The sequence below is a fragment of the Scomber japonicus genome, chromosome 10, assembly GCF_027409825.1.
Source record: "Scomber japonicus isolate fScoJap1 chromosome 10, fScoJap1.pri, whole genome shotgun sequence".
Taxonomy (NCBI): Eukaryota; Metazoa; Chordata; class Actinopteri; order Scombriformes; family Scombridae; genus Scomber; species Scomber japonicus.
This window is the reverse complement of record NC_070587.1, coordinates 24,121,389-24,144,671: the sequence shown is the minus strand read 5'-3', so window position 1 is coordinate 24,144,671 and position 23,283 is coordinate 24,121,389. Positions and strand designations below refer to the sequence as shown.

Below are 23,283 nucleotides of genomic sequence, written 5' to 3'. Positions count from 1 at the left end.
ATCCCACCCCCCATCCCACCCCCCTTCCATTATTATGCTATTATATTATCATTATATAAGTGGTATCAAATGATCTTCAAATGATAATAATATCATTTATCGCGATTATTTCTGAGACAATATATCGTCCAATAAAAGTAATGATCGTGAGCTGGCAAGCCAGGACAAAATAATGTACCTTGACGTAAACACCTGAGCCTGTTGCTTCAGTTGTTCATATAAAAACAACGTATACTATTTCTCATGTAATGTTCAGTTTGTTACTGAATATTTATACCTACTGTTACATGTACGTAGGTATAAATACTGTAAAAATATAACAGTATTACTGAAAGTTACTGTGTAGCCTGTGATGTTGCAGTAGCTTTCTGCTAAAATTGTTAATTGTTTCCTTGCAGCAGATGTACATGTTACCAAGGCTTTTATGAGCTAAGACATTCACTAAAGCCAGACTGTAACTTTTGAGAGGAAAAAAAAATCTCCACCCATCCATCCATCCATTATCCAGCTCACCCACCAGCTCCTCCTCTGGGATCCCAAGGTGCCAGGAGATATATATGGTGCCTCCAGCGTGTTCTGGGTCTGCCCCGGGGTCTCCTACCATTTGGATGTGCCCGGAACACCTCTAGAGGGAGATGTCCAGGAGGTATCTTAACCAGGTGCCTAAACCCCCTCAGTGGGCTTTAGGGTTAGGGTTTAATGTTGGCTGGCTTGAGGTGGTTTAAGAGTTTACCCTCACACTGTTATACATTCCAGAAAAGTCTTATTTGGCCTGGCATGACCAGGAACTTATGGTGGCTAAAATTAGCTAATGTGAGCAGTAAGTGCTCTATATCACGCATTACTGAGTCAACTGCTGATGTGATGAACTTTATTCGGCCTTCTACCTATGATCAGTAGCAGAATTACTTTGTACTGACATGAACCATTGTTTTTCTTTGCAGAGAGTGAAAACACCAAACCTACCTTCGGCTGTTAAACACTGCTCAGATTTTACACCTCATTCAATTGCTACCTTTAAGTCATACCTCGGTCTGGTCTCAGATGGAGGTCTTGAACTCCAGAAGAATGTCAGCAGTCACACATTGCAGTAAGGTTTGTGAGATAGTAAAAAATTGCCATTTCCCCTTAACTGGTTCATCTTGGTGACATAAACTGATGCTACAACTTAGTTCTGCACCATTGATTGTGACACTGTTCACATACTTTTGTGATACTTTTGCTTTTAATTGTGCAGGCCTATTTAGTAAGTCAATAGTCAACTTTCTAGTAGTAAGAACTTAGGAAGGAACTTTACACAAAAAACTCTTTATGATTAGCTGGTGCAACTAAATCCACCTGAAATTGTGTTTTTAGGTGTCAAAGAATGCTGTTAGTTCTGTCTGCTCCCTTTTTGTTTAAGTGAGACTGAAACACTGGCAACTCCCGGACAATGGAGCATACATGCTGTTTTTGATACGCTCAATATGTTTCCATCTGGGAAGAAAAAAAACAACTTTATCCCTTGGCAACGAACTCGAAAGCATTCTCACATATACCTCCTCTATCGATTATCTTGAACGTGAATGATCATTGATCGGGTTGAAGATAGCCGTAGTGATGTTGAATAATTCAGGCAATAAGCACAGCAGAGTGCTTTGTAGTGAAAGGCTGATGCATCAACATTTATGAATCTAGACTCCAGGAGCAGAGCAAGACAAAGTCACAGTCTAAATGGCTGTGTGTGTGTTTACGTGTGTGTGTTTTGTGTGCTTGGTAAGTCTGGCCTGCCTGAGGGCAGTACTCACGGCTCGGTGTGAAAGATATGGGGGTGGCACTGCCGCACAGCCTGAGAGGATACGCTGTCTGAGGTCTGAGATGGAGGGAGGATGGGAAAGAGAGAGAGAGAGAGAGATATATCCACACATACACACAGGAAGCTGCGGAGCGCCTGATAGAGTGAGGGCGAACAGAGTGAGTGAGCGGAGGAGAGGAAGGGAGGGAGATAAGCGCCTTAGAGGGTGGGAAAGATAACGGCAGATAGGGAAAGCAGCATGGAGGCCGAAAGTGAGCGAGCGAGACAGACACAGGAAGAGAAAGAGAGAGATATAGAGGAGGCGAGAGGCTGAATTTAATAAATTAGATCAGGCGCCTTGCCGGTTTCCTAGCAACCCAGACAAGATGAGCCTGGTCTGGCCTGGTCTGTGCTCCAGAGTAAAGGTCTTTCTCCTCTGCCTCTTCTTCCATCTCCCTCTGCCTCTCTTCCTCCTCCTCCTCCTCCTCTTCTCACTCATATCAGCACTGGACACATTCACTGTCGGAGTCATTGTTATAGACGAGTATTTTTAGAAGCAGATTGAGTACGGAGGTAAAATGGTGCCATAGATTTACAACTCAGATAGTTGGTCTTGGAGTGAAAACTGAAAGTCAGTCCTCTTTTCAAAATAAAAAAATCATTAGTTATTACAAGCATTCAATAGCCTACTTATTTGTTATTTGAGCATTACACCCTAAAAATGGAGAACGAGAGTGTCATTTTTGTATATTTCAACCAAACTCTCTTTACCCATGAGGATTATTGAGTTTAACCTGAGTCATATTGCGATGATATGATGATGCTTTCCAAGTGTACTCAGAAGTTTTTCTGAGTTCCCAGTTGGAAATTTCAACATTAATGCCCCCTGAAGTCAGTTTTCTGACTTAGAAAGTTGGACATGCATCACCAGCCCAACTTCAAAATCCAACATTGTAGCCCCGTGTATAAGGTGACTCCACTTGGTGTCCCAACTCCAAGCTTGGGAAATACTTTTGCTAAGGTGAGGTAGAAACAGAATCAAGCACTATATCTGGATTACTCAGTCCTCAGTGATGGTTTAAAAGATCAGCAGTCAAATGCAAATGTAATCCAGTATGACAGCTTGAGTTATACAGTGTTTAACTATTGGCAAATGCATTGGATTGTTGGTAATGCAGGCAGTAGTTTTTGACAAGGAAGAAAATTGCATGGAATAAACAGGATATCTCTGGTTGTACATTCATTTTCATATTTTTTTAAATTAATCATAAATCCAACAATTTTATAAGAGTACAATGTTAAATCAGTGGACTACTTGAAGAAAATGTGATATATGGTAGTCATTGTTAAGATGAAGGGGTTTTTTTTATTTATTTTTTTACAGTGCACACACTGTTAGATCTAATCAGGCTGGCTAACTGTGATTGAGGTTTGTGTACTGGGGGATTAGCTCATAGAGAAAAACATCAGACTGCATGCATGTTCATATCAGAGCTGTCCTCTCCTGCACATTTCCAGGCAGCCACATCACAGGACTGAGGGCAGACCGACTGTAGCTCAGAACCGCATGTTACAGAAGCTGATGATAGCTGTCCGCCGAACACGCTTCAAGGCATGACACAGCAAAAAAAGACAGTATGTACTTTAAACTAGTGAAACTGCAGCGCACCAGCATTCAGACATATTGTCTGCTACCACTGCGCCTCCATACCTGCTCCTTCATTACACCATTGGACCAGTAGGGCTTCATTTGAACTTGTTTTTTTTAATGATGATGCTTTCTCATCTGATTTGAGTGTGTCTGGAGTTTAAAAAAAACAAACTCCAGCTCCAGTAATCAGCTCTGTGATTCATCAGACAGATTTTCTCAGGCGGTGGAGTGACTCACGGGTCTGTAGTAGCCCCACCCTGCCATGATGTGTTTTATGGTCTGGTGTCAGTGAAGGATGGCATTACTGTAGCTTTACAGTGTGTACCCTGAGGTGTGCTCTCAGTTAATTGCTTGATATCCAGCTAATGCCTGCAGATAAACCACATAGGAAAGCTCCAGTTTTACAGTCTCTGTGGGTGGGGATGCATTTTCAGGTATTAGATTCTCATTATGAAGCTGCTACCTTCTATGATGTAACAGTCCTGATTTCTTAATGAAATGAATGAGATTTCTTGTGTTTTCAGGGCTCGTCAACAGCCACTGTAAACTACCACTGGGAGGAAGCTTCATTACACCCACCTCAATTATTCTCCAAACAGCTGAGTGGGATAAAACTGCCCCCACTGGCTTTATATGACTCGGAAATACTTTCACATGAGCTTGCATATTTCCCTTTGTATCGATCAAAGAGCGGAAGAAGATAAACACATATAGGATGTCTTTTAGAATCAATACCCGTGTTAATGTTAAAGCCAGGATGTAAAGATGGAAACAGAGGAGGAGAAAAAACAATGACTATCCACCTGGCATCCTTTCCTCACTATCCTCAGATACCCTTTCAGTAATTGGCAAAGTGAAAATGTATTTGTGTCTGGTCATGCAACAATGAGTGTCTGATGTCTCAGCTCGGTCTTCTGGCTTCTGCAGATGAAATAAAAAGGTGAGCGGAGACAAAAGTGCAAAAAAGGGCCGACTGTGTGAACATTTCCACCAGCTCCATGTCTCCTCATCTACATGTGAGTGCCCTCTAGCGGCCGTGAAGTGAAACTGCAGAGGCCCTTTGCTGAGCACAGATGCGTAGGAATCATTTCTCTCACTGGCAGAGGGTTGACAGCTCTGAAATGATAAGGGGAGCTGGAGGAAAAATATTGATTCATCTGTCACATTTGCTCCATTAAAATGAAAAGGGAAAGAAGGGGAGAGGCTGTGTGAGAACGTTGCATGGCAGATTACACATATGATGCAAACTCAAATTAAGGTTACATTATTCATGTAACCTTAAGACAAGAAAGCAAGTGGACCATAGCATTATATCAAAGATCATTCGGGTTTACATTTAAACATATGTTAGAAATAGCAGATTATTCATAAGAGTGATGATTTCTCGGGGCAAATTTGAACAATGCAAGAATCCTATTGTTTTTAGTTTTTTTTCCTAACACATCTACTATCACTATTAATGATCTGAGTAAAAAATATGCTGTTGCTGACACGCAATTCTACCAGAACATCTGTGAGACTTCACACTTAGGCATCAAGACGACTTTCTTCATAACACCTCATTAAACTCTCAGTCTTTGCCTTTAACACTATATTATAGCCACACATTACATAATACATTCCATCTACAGTATGATTTTAACATTTTGTTGATCCATTCAAAATATATAAAAGCAAAGATAGGCCTAAATATATATTATTCTTAAGATGGCAGCAGAGGAGGAATGGCGTGAGATACCGTTGATCCTATTCAGTGGTGTATTACATTTTCCACTAGTTTCTTTACTGTGTATGGACACTGCACTTAAAGAGGTACTCCACTGATTTTTAGATCGCACCTTTATTTGTTAGGGGACTTTGAGAGACACATTTAAAAAAAACAATCAAAATTGATGTGGCAGAAGCCAAGATACAGTAGCATTAAGTTTCGTCACTAGGATGTGTCGAGGTCCAAAAAAATACAGGATCCTACATTTCCCATAAGTCAACTTGATAGCATCTTTCATTGTTGAAGATGTAGTAGTGTCCAAGCATACTCTGAGATAACCAGGATGACAGGATCCAAGTGTTTTTTTTATTTCACACTTTAAAAATTCCTCCTGAGCTGCAATCCAGCCCTGCATCGTAACCTTTCTCTGCAGTGTATTGTACAATTCACTCAATGTGGATGGTAAATTAAAAAAACTAAAACATTTATTAAATATTTCTGTTTGTAGAGACCTTTAATGAACACCATTTTCCATATGGACAACACCTTTTATGGTCATCAGAAGAAGCCAGTTGAATGGCAGTGGGAAGGCTGAAACCAAACAGCACACATTACAGCTAACACATTGGAATGATGACATTAGTGTTGGCAGTTATTAATATATCAATGTTTAAATTCCAATTGAGCTGTAATTTAGTTGCATGCTAACAAATGAAGCATTATTTAAGGCACAAAGGTTTTCATTTATTTATCTTAGAATATGATCATCACATAATCACAGGAACATGTTTTACCTTTCAGAAAGACACTAGTGGAGCAGCTGCTAGCTCAAAGTTGAAGAAGAGAGAGAGAGAAACCAACTTTTATATATATATATATATATATATATATTTTATATACATTACTAAGAACCGCAAAAGCACCAAGTTACATAAAAAAACAAAGGCACAGAACATACATTTGCTGTTGTTTTATGCATCATCACTGCCCAGCAGAATATCTAAGTGCTGATAGATTATCAAATGAGATCAAATGAGCAAACTCTATATTATTTGTTCGGCACATTTAAATAGCAGCAGTTTGTAATTGACAGGCTTCTCAGGTGAATGAAATGATGCATTGTCCTTAAAACATTGTAGGAATTGTGCTTCTGCTTCTTAGTCTCAACATGGTCCCATGCTCTTCAACAACCAAAATGCAGCTGAAATGAACATTAGAGTTGTAAAGATTAGGCAAGGCAAGGCAGCTTTATTTATATAGCACATTTCATACCCAGGGGTAACTCAATGTGCTTTACATAAAACACACATTTAACAGTAAGAATTGGAAACTTAAAACATAAGAACATGATTAGGCAAAACAACAAAAAAAACAAGCAGCTCTCCACCAGAGGACACACATTCAATAGATTATTATTGGCAGCTGATGAATCTATAGCTCCTGGTGCTTCCTGTCTGTATAGAAATCATATAGAAAAAACAGAAAGGCAGATTGAGCACTGCACAGGAAATACATGACACTGCAACTCAGTGTCTACTACAGTTTCTGTTCTAGTTTATCATTTAAAACATGACTAAATATCATATCTCTATATCTTATAAATTACTCTTCTAAAATATCCAGTCAGTGTATTTTTCTTTATCAAAAATATGCAAAAAAAATATGAGTTTATCAATCAATTTACCTTTCAAGGATTTTTATATTATAAAAAATATACTCATTTAAAAGTCATTTTTGGCTCCTGTTTGACTTTCCGTATTTGACACCCAAACAAACTATTACAGAAGCAATTAAAGGCCACATCCAGACAATAATGTACATTCATTAAATGCAGAATATTTGAATTTTAAAAATACCTCCATCCTCCTTTTTTCTTCTCTGCATTTGAGAAGCAAATACAGTATAACTAATGTTTAGATTAATTAACCAAGCAGCTGCACCACCACCCGTCTCTGTGTGTATGTGTGTGTGTGTGTGTGTGTGTGTGTGTGTGTGTGTGTGTGTGAGTATACGTACTAAAAAATGTAATGTGAAAAAACCATGTGATGTAAGCCCACGGGCATCATTTCATTAGTGTGGGAATGCTGCTAAAAAGCATTTTAATGGGGGCTTAAACTGTGATGTCAGCTCAGGGCCTGTATTCACCAGGTTTCTAAGAATATCACGTAACATATGCGTCAAACTCTAAACAGTCTTTATTCCTGCTTTGAGAGATTGGGACTTTGTGGCACCGTTTGCTCCAGTGATGCATGTCGTTATTAAGCGCTCCCCTTTTTCTCCAGAGTACAGAAAGCTTATCTTCTCTTCTTCAGTCCACTTTATCACACGCTTGCAAAACTCTGCGGTTGAATTCCTCCGGCTGGTCAGCATACACGTAGTGTCCTGCTCCGCGGATGGACTGCAGTGAGGATGAAGCACAGGAGGAAGAAGAGGGCAATTAAGAGCAGGAACACGAGTCTAAATATGCTTAACGAGGCAGTGAAGTGAGCAGAGCTTTCACTGGAAAGCACTACGTTATTGATCCATTGCTTTTATACAACAGAGGAAAGAAATAATAAACATACATTTCCACAAACTCTACCAATCAGTGCGGAACACAACTTCACCGGTGGCTAATGATGCGGTCGCTAGGCAACCGATTTGATTTTTTGGCTGGCAAAATGATATTTACCTGTTATGTGTTCACCTTTAAATAGCTTTAAACGTGTCTCAATCAATTAGAACAGAGGATACAACATCGAGTTCTCCAGCTAATATGATTACAGTATTTAGCACAGAGTATTTTTAATAATACCCTCAAGGTTTGTTTAATGAATTTTGATGCTCCATTTTTATTAATGTGACATAACAAGCTCAATTACTGAGTCAGTAGCTGAATCATAATGGATAAGAGCTTAGATTCCTTTGAGACTGTCTCATGGTAAGAATACAGTGTATGGTTATATGAGGAGAAAGGGGTGGGGTGGGGGGGGGGGGGGTTGGGTATTTAGTCAAATTTTACTCCCCCCTTTTCATTAAATTTCACCCTGGAATGTTTCCTTATCATGCATTTGATTAAAAATACTTTTACAGTCCTAGTCAAAAGTTTGAGGACACTTTCTCATTCAAATGAATGGAGCAATGTCTACAAACTTTTGACTATCCATCATTTCCTCTTTAAAAGACATTGATAAGGATTGTTGTCTGCAGTTACCTGTTGGAGGTGTGTGGTCTGGACTTGTGAAGTGACTAAGTTGAGTTCCTTGCGAGTTATTATATTTCTTATGTGTTTGCGTGTACCTTATGAAATTATTAAAATGCATTGTATGAGAAATAAAAGTACACATATAATTATTTAACCTATGTGAACACTCTAACACTGTATAGTAGTAACACTATCTTCCTACAATGATAATCAGAAACTTTGCCAATAAAGTCCAAATTGATCAAAAAATGTAATAAAATATATAATCATATATGTGAATTGTGATCATTTAAAAAAGAAACCATAAGCATTGAATCATGACGCAAGAGAAAGCGTAACTAAGACCTTGACCAATCAATTCGCTGGAAACTTACGATGATCTCCACATGAGAGTGTGGCCTGTTCTCTTTGATGATGCTGCCCGAGTTGCTGTCGATGCTGGAGCGTGAGCCATACACGATGGTGATGGGGATTGTTGGGTGGAGCTGGTCCATCCTCTCCAGCATGGGTCTCTTGGCCCAGCCGTAGGGAATGGTCATGTTCTTAAAAGCTGTTTCCCCGCTGTGGTGAGACACAAGGAACATACCTCAACACAGTAACATAGCGGAGTGTGTATTGCATTCAGATAAGCGGCGATAATGAAGCTTGGCAGGGAGAAAGACGGAGACGAACCTCGGGGTTTGCACGTTCAGGTGGTAGATGTAGTCTGAGACGGTGTTGTCACTGAACATGGAGGAGAACTTCCTCTTGAAGTCGGGTCTCAGAGTCTGGACCAGAGTGGGACCTGCGGGAGGGGGGGGGGGGGGGGGGGGGGACAGAGGAGATGCTCAAGTGTCAAAAGTAATCATGTAGCCATTAAGAGATGAGGCAGCTTCATTATATTTTACATGATTATGAAGAATGGGGAAATGCTGGAGAGCACATAGGAACTAGTTTTCATTAGTAGCTTCACTAGTTTCTTAGTTCCATTTAGAAAGACTTTAGAAAGTGAAAAATTCACATATGTACTCCAAAAGAATGCCTTAGATGTGTAAAATCAGTGGTTTCTCCTTTAAATCAGTTCTGTTTAGGTCCATGTAAAGTAAGAATAAATGTGTGTTCTGAGTGTGACGTACCACAGAAAAGTGTGTTGTTAACCACCCTGCCAAATTTGAATGATTAAAAAAATCACCAAATATATGAAATTAGGCTTCAAAGTTGTGTAAAACTCAGCCTCTTTCACTGCTACCAAACGCTGTGGGAGTTCGCTGAAGCCCCGCCCCCTACAAAGTGTCACCTGTCAATCAAAGTCACCACCTCTACCAGAAACATGGACGCTACTTCTGAGAACTTTCTGCTGCTAACTCAGCGGCTAACTCGGCGGCTAGCTCGGCGGCTAACTCAGCTAACTGGCTAACGGTAGACTATAATAGTAGTAGTATGCGCTGAATGTATTTATACCTCTACAGCAGCAGGGGCAGGTTTATGCTAACGTGGTGGTGATTTTCAGACCCGCCCACTAAATCCTGAACACAGAAATCTTGAAACACAGTTTGTGAAGCCTAGCTACACAATTCAAATCTAAATGGTTGAAATGCTAGAAATACATTTATGACCTATTTAATGTGTTTAGAACCAAATGTCTGAATTCACTTTACACGGTCTTTAAGCTCAATCTTCTCTATTTGCTCTGTTTCTCTTCTGTGTATCCTGTTGTTGCTGTAGCCTCACCAAGTTTTCCCCTCGGGGATCATTAAGTTTCATCTAATCTAATTGCTTAAAACAGGTAGCGGGGGTATATGCTGCCAGCACTGAGCTGCCATGCTATCTTTCACAACCTCATTGCTTCAGTCTTACCCAGCGGTCCGACCAATCTCAGGCCAGCCAGGGGGTTAAAAGGACTGAACATGGCCCCCAGAGCTTTGATCCACACCGGGATGGGACGGTCGGTCTCTGCTGTGTCTGGACGCTCGGGGAAACCCCAGGGCTCCACCAGGAATATGTGATTTACTCTGTAGGCAAAGAGACACAAAGGTATTACATGCATAGTCAATTGGGTTGTATCATGTTTTGTAAGATGTGTTATATATGAGTCAAGTAGGTAACACAGAGCCGTAGAATGCTTCAAACTTTCATGTGTTTCAATTCAAAGCCTAGATCTTATTTGCATAGTTTTGGCCATCATCTATTTTGGTTATGAAAACATTTGACACATTAATATTATTGCTGATATCTGATGACTGGGTAAAAACTTTGTAACACTGTCCATTAGACCAGGTCTGATAAGTAAAATGCTATCATAACCAACAGGACATAATGATACATAATAATAATAACTTTATTAGCACCTTAAACAAGAAATGCAGCTTGAAGTGCTTTACAACCAAAACATTACATACACCAAGAGATTCACAGTAAAAGGGCCTAAAAACCATAAAAGGTTAAAAGAAAAAAGAAAAATAGACATTCATGTTATATAAGATGGAAATAAAAATAGTCATCATTTTAAAATAGTCAAAATACATAGTAAAAGTAGCCAAATCAGTGTGAAGAGAACTGATAGAAGGCTAGTTAAATACTGAAGTAAAAAGGGAAGTTTTTAGCTTTCTTTTAAAAAATATTTAGTGAGCTGGCTGATCTATTAGTAGTGTGTTTCATAGTTTTGAGGTGTAATTGATAAAGGCTGCACCCCTGAGTTTCTGAACCTCCAATAAATCAGCAGCAGATGATCATAAATAATGGCCCAAACTTACAGAACATACAACGCAGATGTTTTTCTAGAAATACAGATGTAGTAATATGTTAAAGACCAACTTAACAGCAGCTTCATATTTAACCTGTCACTTTGCTGATGTAGCGTGTGACTCAGGGTGAGTCAGTAAATGGTGACATCAGTGTTGGGTGCAATGGGTTCAACAAATCACAACAAAAACGCTTTTCAGTACATTGTCCATTTTTACCTCTTAAATAGATATATTTTATATCCACAAATGTAAATGATTTAAAGTCACATGTACTCTTTAATGAAGAATCACAGACATGCCTGATTACTGTAGTATTAATAATCAGTATTTTTACAGTGCTGTACCTTTGATGCTGTGGTTCTTTTATTTCCTTGTTTGTTGAATATTTACCTGTGTTTGTGTGAGATATCCATTTTTGTGGGAACACTAATTAAATCATTCATATTCAGACAGACAACAGACAGAATGACTTTACAATGATTACCTAACTGTTGTAAACATCATCACAGTTTATAGACTGGCTCACTGGTTCAGCTTCGTCCTTATCATATTATCTTTAGTTCTGTGTGTTTAGATAATCTTGTTTACGACCTGTCTGATCACCTGACTCGTCTTTCCACATTGAAGTGATGTCACTTCAGCAGTCGTAGTGAACAAAGTAAAGGAAATAATTACAAAAGTAAGACCAAAGTTGTAATAAACTAAAATGTGTCCTTTCAGAATCATTGAAAGCTACATAGATCTTCTCTATCTACACTAGGACTGGGCTATATGACCTAAATCCTAAATCCTGATAATGACACCTATCCCAATATAGCACATCCTAATTCACTGAATGAATAGTTGGTCAGTTCATCATGGTTACAACAGAATGGGAACTTAGCCTGTATCCATAGAAAGTGAACACTATAGACATGCAGCCAGTGCACCAGAAACCATCCAAAATCCAAGCCAACTGCACCACATGGTCCAACATTTACACACTGTACACATTTCTTTCTGTAAATAGAAGACTTTTTCTCTTTTGGCAACAGCATGAACAATGATCACAGTTCAGCTTAAATAAGGACACATTGTACACTCCCGATCCTGTTATAACTTAAAGGCCATTTGGAACAATGAGATAACAATAAGAGGACGAGTAGAGTTTTTTTTAAGTGTTACTGATGAAGGAGGACGATAAAGGATTGAGGACATTTTTATCAGACGTCCCTCAGGGGTGAGCAGGGTGCCTGCTGGATGCTGGGAGTTGGAGATTCAGTGAGATACAGTGTAGTGGGAGGAGAGTGGGCTCGGAGGACGCCGCTGTTATCATGAGCTGCCAGCACCTGCAGGCACACGGCTACAACTCTATCCTGTAAAAGATGCCGGCGTGTTTGGCTACAGTCAAGTTAACACTAAATAAAAGGGCAGCATCATTATTCAAACACTGTTCACCATGCAAAGTCATTTTTCTCCTTCTGGGCAGCTTTCTTTGGATTCATTTCAACCCCTGCAGTGTTGATAGAGAAAAGAGTGGAACAACTATCTCCACTTTAAGTCTATTTATTTGCTTGTTCTAGAGCTTTTGACTGGATTACACCATAGGCCTGTCACAATAATTACATTATCGACTTATCATACAATGACCTATTATCAACATCATCATGTCTATATATGGACTTATCATATGAGACAGGGATCATTTATTTGACCTCAATATTGGCACACTTCACATTAGCAGCTAAGAGACTATTCATGTTACATTGTCTAAACAAGTAGTGTCCTCCATTCCTCACTGTGTACGTCCTGAGTGGAGACTGTAGAACAATTAAAGGTAAATAACTCCAATCCCACCCCCACCCCCCCTTGCATTATTATACTATTATATTATCATCATATCAGTGGTATAAAATGATCTTCAAATGATAATAATATCGTTTATCGCAATTATTTCTGAGACAATATATCGTCCAATAAAAGTAGTTATCATGACAGGTCTATCACACTGGTTTCATCAGTACATTAAATTTGCTCAGTTGTCATGGAGATAGATAGATATGATCAAACTTTATTATAACCTTATTTTGAGGACTTCTCATCTATGTTTACTTAAAAATTGATCTTGACAATTCGACGTTGACCATGGACACAGCCGAAACAATACCTACTCAAGGTTGACTTACTCTCTGACAGTATCACATGGTCCTGATCAGCAGTTTAGACAATGTTTACAGTACTAATAGGGATGAAAAAACTATGAAAATATTGAATTTGAAATACATCTGAATAATACTTTAAATGTGTACAGGATTGTTTCCGGCTGGGCAATAATCTACAGTAGAAGTTCTTATTTACAGTAGAACACTTAACCCTAACTTCCTGCCAGTCATTTAGGAGGTTTATGCCCTTTGATTTAATAAGAGGTGACAACTGCTGCTGGAATGAACTTCTGAGATCTGTATCTGCTTTTATTGTGTGAACAACTAATTATTTTCATTATTGAATCTGTCAGTATAAGATCCACAAATAGTGAATAATGAGCATTATACTCTCATTAAGCACTTTCTCCAAAACTAAAAGATAATCAATTTACCTTCAAAAACACAGAACTGCAGAAAATCCTCACAGCTGAGAGGTTTGAACTAGGACATTTTTGTCAGTTTTGCTCTAAAATGACTTTTCAACTATAAAAATAGTTGTTGATTAATCAGATTATTTGATTAATTCTGTCAACTAATCAATCACTATTATTATTAAAATAGTGAATGGACTCAAAAAGCGCTTTTCTAGTCTTTTGACTAACTATTATTACACTATAAACACTATTATTATTACTATTTGACTACTTGTTTCTGATTTAGTGTGTAAAATGTGTATTATGATTTATATTTACATTGAATTCTACAATGTGAAATACATATCTAGATAATAATAATGTAAAATGACTCAATAATTTAACAGAGAAGACCAAAAGTTGCTTTTTTTGCTTTTGAAACTTCTAGAAGATTATATATATATACTAAAAAAAGAACATATTATTTAAATTTAAGGGACAAAGAAGGAAATGTATTAAAATGAGAGCTATAAATAAATAAATACAATGCTTTATATTTCACTAGCCGATCATTCTAATGAAGTAAACACTCAAGTTGAGATTCTTAAAATATCAAACACAGATGAACAGCTGGATGTTTCAGACACATTTCCTGACTGTTGCTTTGCTCCTGGTTAAACATTTACCACACCCAAAGCAGCTCATATCAACAAGATCAGCACCAAGGCAATAAAGATCTCTCTTAAATTAAAAACAACACAAGCCTACAGTGAGATAAGAAAAACCCCATCATCTGCACTCACCTGTTGGGATATTTAATAGAGTACGACACAGCCAGGTATCCTCCCAGGTTGTGTCCCATCAGTATCATAGAATCCAGACCCATTTTATCCCTCCACTGCTCTATGGACTCCATAAACTGGTCCTCGGCCTTCTCTGCGTCTGTGGAGAACACGGGCCGGCTGCTCTGGCCGAAGCCCAGCAGGTCGAAAGCGAAGACGGGCCGACGCTGGGACAGAGCGTCCAGGTTCTGAGCCCAGAGGCCCACGCCACTTCCGAAACCATGGAGGAGAACTATGGGGGTTTTGTCTTTCACACTGTCATTGCAAAAGCTCAGAGTCCACAGCACGTTGTCTTCGGAGATGGAGATGTACTGTTTGGTAAAGGTGCTATTTACACCTGTGAAGATAGAAGACAGAGAAATTAGAGAGTAGACTAGAAAAAAGAAATGTAACAGATATTTTGTGATGTCGAGTAGAAGTTATTTTAAGGATTTTAATGTGACACAACTTCCAAAAATAACAGTTTTAAGTGTCAAAAGATAAAATCATTTTTACTGCCAATACTTTGTGAATATAGATGTGTTTTTTTTTACTCCATTATTTTACTTTGTTATCTGCATAGCTGGAGGAATGTGTGTGTTTTAGAATTAGCAGTACTCATGCAGTTGTTGTAGTGAGAAGGAAAAATCTGATGATGCTAACCAAACTTGACCTTATTCTGCAAATGATGGCAATGTATCAGGTCAGATATGTTAACCATATTCATTATTACTTATTTTACTCCATCTGAACCCCTAATCTCTATATTGTAACTTTTTATGTGTTTGTGTCGTGATGCATTAACATCCACCTAGTAAACACTAATGTTAGGCTAAATTTAAACTGAACAGCTGGTGATGCAACCGACTCCTGGGTTTACAAGGGTTTACAACAACACCTTTATATTTAGTTTTATATGTCATTAAAAATAACACTCTTGCGGTCCAAAACTCATATGAGGTAGAGGACTAAATGTCTGATCCTTACATTGCAGCATCCTGTCCTCTGCTGTCTTCAGCTTGCTCTCAGAGGTGGGACACCATGAAGGCAGCCAGCCAGGAAGCCAGCACCACCTGCACAAGGAGGGAAAACTCTACTTCAGTCATCAGGTTCATGAGCTTCATCCTCATAAACTTCAGAAGGAACATGGTGTTAATGTAATGTGGGATTATTCGGAAATAATGCATTTTGACAGGAAAAAAGAAATCAAATTGGAGAGAGCGTAGTTTAAAAAGTGTTTGTGACTGTCCTCTGCAACAGTTCTTTAGAGTAATAGGTAATTACATATCTTAGAAGACAAAAATGATGTGTGGAGTTCCCCAAGGCTCCATTCTGGGGCCTCATCTGTTCCCCTACATGCTCCCATTGGCTCCGATTATAGAAAACAACAAAATACATTACCAAAATTCTAATAATATGTAGATGACTCACATGTTTATATTATCATATCACCAGGGAACTATGGTCCAATACAGGCAGCAAGAATCAATGATTAAACATGCCAGCATTTTATTCAATTAAACAAAGATAAAACTGAAGTCATTTGCTTTTGGAGCCAAGGAAGAACAAATAAAAGTCAGCACTCAGCTTCAGCACATAATGTTATAAAACCCACAAACCAAAATCTTGGTGTAGTCATGAACCCAGACCTGAATTTCTACAAAATCAGCCTATCATGAAGAATATATCTGGAATTTAAAGGTCTCAGCAGGATTTGGAAAAACGTGCATGCATGAATGTATTTTCAGTAGACTTGATTACTGGAGAAGCTGTTTTTCTCATCACATATAGGGAAAAAACTTCCAGAAAACAGCAGGTCTGCTCCAACTCTCCCTTCTTTTAAATCACGGCTGAAGACTTTTCTGTTTGTGACTACATTTTATTAAATCCAAATTTTAGGTTTAATATCTCACACTGCACTTTTTATTCTCCTGTTTTCATCTGTCTTACTCTATTAGCTAGCTTGATTTTATTTCTAATTTAACACTTTAATTATAGTTAAAAGTTGGGGTAAGGGTTTGGGTTTAGGGCAGTTTTTTTTAATTTGCCAGGTTTATATTCTGTCATGATGCATTTTATGTTTTATGTAAAGCACTTTGAATTGTTTTGCTGTTGAAATGTATATATATTTGCCTTGCCTTGCCTAGAGTGGGTTAGTCTGTAAAAAGCATAGAGAGAGGATACTTCCCTCCTGAGCTAACTCTTATTTCATCAACAAACACTGTTGACACGATGTGGTTTACAGGACAGAGCTGATGACCAAACCTCGTCTGTATTGCAGTGTAATCTCTCTTACTTAATACAGCAATTATTTGCTTTAGTTGTATTAGTTACTTACGTAAAACTCCTGTAGAGGTGTCAGAATGACGCAGAGTTTAAAGCACCAGGTCCTTCAACTACACATACACTGCATATCTAGACTATGCATACTTGTCTCTGACTACCAAATCCTGAAGTAAACATTGCAAAAATCTTAATCATGTCAATGTTTTTTAATAACACAACCACAAACATTCAGATGCATGACTGGATCTGCAGCACAGATCACAGTTTACATCTGACCTACATTAACTACACTGCACCATTATTCAGTATCAAATGTGAAATGAAATGTATGGATTTAAGTGTTTTCAGGTGTATAGGAGTACTAGTATTTTGTATCTCCAGAAGAAGTTCTTTGAAATCTGATAAACCGCCTCAGGTAGGGTCACTGGAGTCACAAGACTACAAGTTTTTGAAAAAGCATAACATTTAGGGGGTGTGGAGACAGAGAGAAGTTCAGGTTACAAATAGCTGGAAGTGTATGAACAGCAGTTACTCTATATGTTGCAGGTTCCTGTTCTCTACCAACAGAGGAAGCTCTATCAAGCAAAGGTGAGTCATAGACTATTTTAACTGTATGAAATGTATTGTTAAAGATCCTTTCCTGACATAGGACATATAAAAATATTCTATGTGGGATGATCATTTGTTGCTGATGATGTATTTCACAAAACCTGTGCAAATTGCATACAGGACCACAGCTGGCTTCCAAACTGGTTGTGAAACAGTCCTGCAGGCAGGTACACGTCTTAATCTGAGACTTACTGTGAGCACAGACAAGCTTTCCACATTCAGAAAATGAATGTGAAGACAAACTCAATCTGAAAAGAGAAGCTCAAACATCCAAGTGAAGGAACAACAAGCAAAATATACTTTTGAGTACAGAAGGGAAACAATGCAGCATCGAAAACTGTCATGATTTAAGAGATTACACCTGCCTGAGGGCTCGTTTTCAGTATGTGGAGGGTGAGAGATCAGGCTTACCTCATTGTGGTGTCCACGTAGCCCCACATACTGCTGACCAGACTGTGAGCACCAACAGAAGTCAACATTCTCTGAACAACCCTGGAGCCAAAAGAGAATGGAAAAATAAGTGGATGAGGGCAAAGATCACTCACAGTCTGTTCTAGGAGAATACATTCAGTTTTCTACTATAGTAAATTATAACTGTCTGCTGAAAACAGATGTATTTAACAGGAGGAACACCTTGCTATATCAGTTCTTTGAGTAAAGAGTATTCAGACAATTGAATTTACAATTGAATGCAGGTAAAAATGTAAAGGGCAACAAACCTGTTCTACCTGACAACATGTTTGTCCTTCAGGGGCAGGTAAACACTTCAGGACTTCATGTTCATGTGTGTTTAACAGAGTTTAACATACGTGGGAGCTGAAAAAGACACGAGCTCCTCTAAAAGCTTAGTTTGAGGAAATTCAGGAGGAGCTCTAAGACACTGTCCAGTTTATAGATGCCAAAGAAAAGCAAGGATTTTAATGTGGTAATTATACTTTTTTTATACTATATATTACACTATAGATTATAGATTTTGTTTTTCAGTAAGTTATGGTTCGTGAAATAAATAATAATAGTAAAAATATGTCGATATTGTGTTTATTTGCTTGTTACATTCCAATATGGGAACATTAGTCTCCACTATAATAAACATAATGCAGTGTCTATTCCCACACACTGAAAAATACTACTACTACTACTAATAATAATAATAGGTTAATTTAATTTGTATAGCACCTTTCATACAATAAATGAATGTAATAATATAAGTAATATAATGTAATACATGTAATAAAAGATGGAATATAAGAATAAAAATTACAATAAACAGTACATAGGAACACTAGCTAAAAACAGAATAAAAATATATAAAATCAAGTAAAAATACAACTTTTAAAAGAAGTGCAGTAGTGACTGACAGAAAAACGAATTAAAAGCTAATATTTAGTGAACTGAACATTTAAGTCATATTTTGTTGTTTTAATTGAACACAATAAACAGATATTTAGCTTGAGTACATGAAATGGACATTCTTGTATGGATGTTCCAATATGAGTGAAAAAGTAGATATCAATAAAAAAAAATAAAAAATGTAAAGATATTAAATGAAAAAAATATTATAAAATATCTAAACATAATAAATATAATAAATAACATTAATAACTATACCTTACTCAGGGGCTACTGGAAACATTTCTTCAAAATAAAACACTTGGTCTGTTTACAAGCTCAAACTATTGGTCTCTGTGTGGAGTTTTGTTGTTGTTGTTTCATGAGTGATATATAAACTATTTGAATTGTTTCTGTCTGTTAATGTTTCCTGCATGTTTACATAGTCTCTGTATGAAGTGGAATGTTGTCAACAGTATTAACATGAACTGTAATAACAGTGGTATGTATTTCACGGTAACCCCTAAACTGACCGTCCATGTTCATGTGTGTGTTTAAATAATCCTGACTCTTGACAGCAGTGGGTGACAACAGACATGTTGGGATTTAATAATAAGATTGGGATGTAATAATCGAGTATCGCTTATAGTACAGCGCGTACTGCCACAAATAGAGGCTGAGGTGCATTCGAGGAAATACTCACCCTTCGCTCTCTGTCACCGGCTGCTCGGCCATACTGTAACAAACACTTTTTGATGTTTCACGCAGTCACGTGGTCCGGGAGACTCTGACGTGAGGTCAATACAGTTGGAGACACTTGATTTATCGTTCACCGAGCGGTGCCTTTATATACAGTCTATGGTTTTACCACGAGGGCACCTAATGCCACTTCATGTCCCCGCCCACCGCCGAGGTTCATTTTCTCCTCTGTAACACAAAACAAGCGCACCTTGGCACAATGCGTGAGGCAAAGCGGAAGTGGTTTTCCTGTCACATATCTAAACACAGTTCAGCACAGGAGACAGTTTTGGTAAGAAAATTCAACTTATATCTGTTTGCCAAAGTATTTTGCGCATATCAAACATAACTATATATTATACCGTTTATTCCGACAGCTTTTTGTGCAACTTAAAATGTAATGTTTTGTATCAAACCGCAGTATGACTCATTCAAATGTTAGCAAAACTGTTAAAAGTGCTGCTTTGAACTTTGACATGTCTTCTTTGATAAACGACTTTCACGTCTTTATTCAACGTGTAAGTACTCATATATAAAGTCATAGAAAACTAAACATTTAACACCTTAAAGCTACTATTGTAATTGAATTAAATCATGTCATTCTATGACAGTCACAGCAGGAAAAAAGCAAGCAGTGCAATTCATACTACTCACAATGAATCATTATCATTAAGAATACTGTCATTAAGGTTATTTATAACACCTGAGCTTTTCCTCATATTACAGCTCAAAACATATATGATGAATATGATTCAAAGCAGTGGTAGTTCTAGTGTGTACATCCTACCTAAAATAAGCTTATACATGCTAAGTTGTTGCTGACATGATCAGAAAGGTGATAATTCACCTCAGTGTTTATTATTGAGGTCATACTGGTACTGGGTGATGGTGGTGTATTAGGTGCAATGTAGTACATAAGGGAGCAGTACAGCAGCTCCACCCACTACAACCTTAATAAGAAACATGACATACAACTAACCCCTTTCTAATGATGTCAACAAAAACTTCACATGTATAATCTTTATACATGTAGAATTTATAGTAGAGCTGTTGTATTGGATTGAATTAGAATTAGATTGTACAGGTCTTCCTAATAAAGTGACCAGTGACCATATAAATATATAAATTACAATCATAAATACCAAAATAATACATAATCATAACAATCCTCAATACCACAAAGTACTTCATAAAAAATAACAAATGCTTCCTGATTGACACGATTCTCCAGATGAAATGTAATATTTAGAACAATTGTATTCCATTACCTGTATTTAATATAAAAGTTATAATGTAAGATCATGCCAAACTAGTTGATATGGTGTTTGGTACAAAGTTTTTATGGTTACAAGCAGAAATGTGATGCTGGATCCACAAAAAGGAATGTGTGCAAGTTATTCATATATTTATTTTCAAATTTTAACCCCTTTAAATTAAACTAAACCACATTGACCCCCCCCAAAAAGTCATTGACCCATAAATAAAATAAAGAATCAAATAATCATGAATTATGACATGTTGTTAATATAAAACACAGAAATAAAAGTAAATTACACAAATCCTGTATCACACAAATATACAAATAGAACAACACATCTAAACTGTGGTTGCTGTTTTTTTTTTAGTGTGACTCATTTTAATTTTTGCATCAGTAGGCTACCATAGATCCCGCTCCTCTGGTGTATTCTACCAATCAAATAATCGTATCAGTCGTATCAGTAAGTTAAAACGACAGCCTGACGATTAACTTAAACACAGACACTGGAGGTAAAGTTGAAGTGACCTATGACCCAGTTAGTTTTAAAATCACTGCGAGCGAGCCCGACACGTTTGGTTGGTTTGTAGTTTCACGTCGTTTGGAACGTCGGTGGGTGTGACAGCTGAAGTTAGCTGCGCAGCTTCGTGACGTGGAACCTTACTGAAGTCCAGGAGTGCAGGAGCATTGAGACTTGAAATGAAAGACATGTTGTTGCTAATCTAATATTGTCTGTAATAGATCAGCAGGGCCAGCTCCCGCCCCGAGGCTGGATCACAGCTTTCCCTGCAGTACAGACAGAGAGGCAGACTGACACAGATCTGGGTGAGTACCGAGAACAAACCTCACTGAAGTACATTTAACATACATGCTAGTCTGTTCACTGTACAGTCAATACTAGCACGCTTTAGTCTCACTCCATGCTGCTTTTACACCAATGTCTTGACTAAATCTAACATGCATCGCTCCTAGATTAACTCCACCCCATTTGTGTGTGTGTGTGTGTGTGTGTGTGTGTGTGTGTGTGTGTGTGTGAGAGAGAGAGAGAGAGAGAGAGAGAGAGAGAGAGAGAGAGAGAGAGAGAGAGAGAGAGAGAGAGAGAGAGAGAGAGAATTCTTGAGCAGCAGAGAGAGCTGGTCAGCTGTCTCTGTCAGTAGGCTATATCTGTCATCTGTTATCCAGCCACTGCCCTCATAAATTTATGGATGTGAAACAAATTCAGTCCCATTACAATGAATCATAGTTAGTGACTTGTGATTGAAGATCACCTCATGACTGTGTGTGTGTGTGTGTGTGTGTGTGTGTGTGTTTATAAGTTCACTACACACAGCAGATCTTGACAGGCCTCATAGTGAGCTTGTCAGTAGATTGTACAGAATATGTAATCATATCCTGTTTCTGGCAAATATAGATTTTTATTTTGTGGACTTTTTACTTTTTGTCATAGTGCGCAACAGCGCCCCCAAGAGACAAAATATCTAAACTGGGAAATCTGGGAGGATACTTATATAATCTTTAGCAACTGTTCTAATAATTTAATATTATACATTAGAATATGTGTATAATTATGACATAATAATAATGATGATGATGATGATAATAACAACACAATAATAATTACAACAATACTATACTGTACATGTGTAGCACCTTTCATATAAGTGATGTATCTGAAAGTGCTTTACAGAGAAAAATAAAAATACAATAAACAAACGAAACAAATAAAAATTAAATAATACAGTTAGACAATTTGTTTTAAAAAAAGACTTTAAAATGACACTCATTAAAAGACAGATTAAATAAATATGTTTTCAACTGTCATTTTCAAGTGTTCATACATAGCTTTAGGTAGAGTATTCCATCATTTTGAAGCATAATTACATTTATGACATAATTGCACATCTTATTTTCTTGTGCGCATAATTATGTGTATTTAATAACCTCAGCAGTAGATGATCTGAGAGCTCATGAAGGACTATAAAACAAGAGTCTGTGATGTAGGCCAGTCCCCAAAACCATTTAGAGCTTTAAAAACAAGTAAAAGAAGCTTAAAATATAGATATTCTTATTAGGGCTTAATTATTTAGAAAATAGATCTAATTGTAATATTAGATCATTTCATTTTATGCATCTTCCACATATAACATAAGCTACACAGTGATGGCAACACTTTTATTTAAATCAATAACAATATTTATAGTACAGATATCAATTGTTACAGTATATTGTCATTTTAAATTCATAGAAAGAAAAAAAATACATATTTCAACTTTGATTTTATTTCATATTTGAAAGTTACACATTTCACCTGTAACAAATGTTGTGTCTCCTGTGATTTGAAAATTGCAGTAGGTCATATTGCGATTTTACTAAAATTTCAATGAATTGTTCAGGCCTAATTCTAGTATATGTATCATCATTTATACATACAATTTTACCTTTTTGTTCCCTAATTTCGTCTGGTGTTCCTCTCTGGTGCAGGCGTCCTGGGAGAGGCGATGGTGCTGCAGGAGCCGTCAGTGGAGAGCAGTGGCTCCACCTTCACTCCTCTGGTGGTGTTGGAGCTGGCCGTAGACAGCAAGGAGGAAGCTGTTGCATGGCTGCTGAGCAGAATAAGAGACCCACAGCAAAATGGAGGTATGGAAGTCATATACTGTCCACTCATACTT

The 23,283-nt window shown here is 37.6% G+C and overlaps 2 protein-coding genes across 2 annotated transcripts in view; one reads left to right on the top strand and one right to left on the bottom strand.

The window, feature by feature from the left end:
* Window positions 1-6,110: 6,110 nt before the first annotated feature.
* abhd5a (abhydrolase domain containing 5a) lies at window positions 6,111-17,803 on the bottom strand. Its single transcript, XM_053326677.1, has 7 exons — window positions 17,704-17,803; window positions 15,385-15,470; window positions 14,380-14,755; window positions 10,154-10,308; window positions 8,990-9,101; window positions 8,692-8,878; window positions 6,111-7,531 (listed from the first exon to the last, which is right to left on the bottom strand). Exons 1-7 carry the CDS (start codon window positions 17,769-17,771, stop codon window positions 7,442-7,444), a joined length of 1,074 nt encoding a protein of 357 aa, XP_053182652.1. The 5' UTR covers window positions 17,772-17,803; the 3' UTR covers window positions 6,111-7,441.
* A 1,821-nt stretch (window positions 17,804-19,624) lies between these two features.
* The window catches only part of ano10a (anoctamin 10a), a 37,726-nt gene continuing 34,067 nt past the window's right edge, over window positions 19,625-23,283 (top strand). Inside the window, exons 1-3 of the mRNA XM_053326745.1 lie at window positions 19,625-19,651; window positions 21,356-21,439; window positions 23,096-23,251. Coding sequence (XP_053182720.1) covers window positions 23,113-23,251 — 139 coding nt within the window. The 5' untranslated portion in view covers window positions 19,625-19,651; window positions 21,356-21,439; window positions 23,096-23,112. The remainder of the gene's footprint in view (window positions 19,652-21,355; window positions 21,440-23,095; window positions 23,252-23,283) is intronic.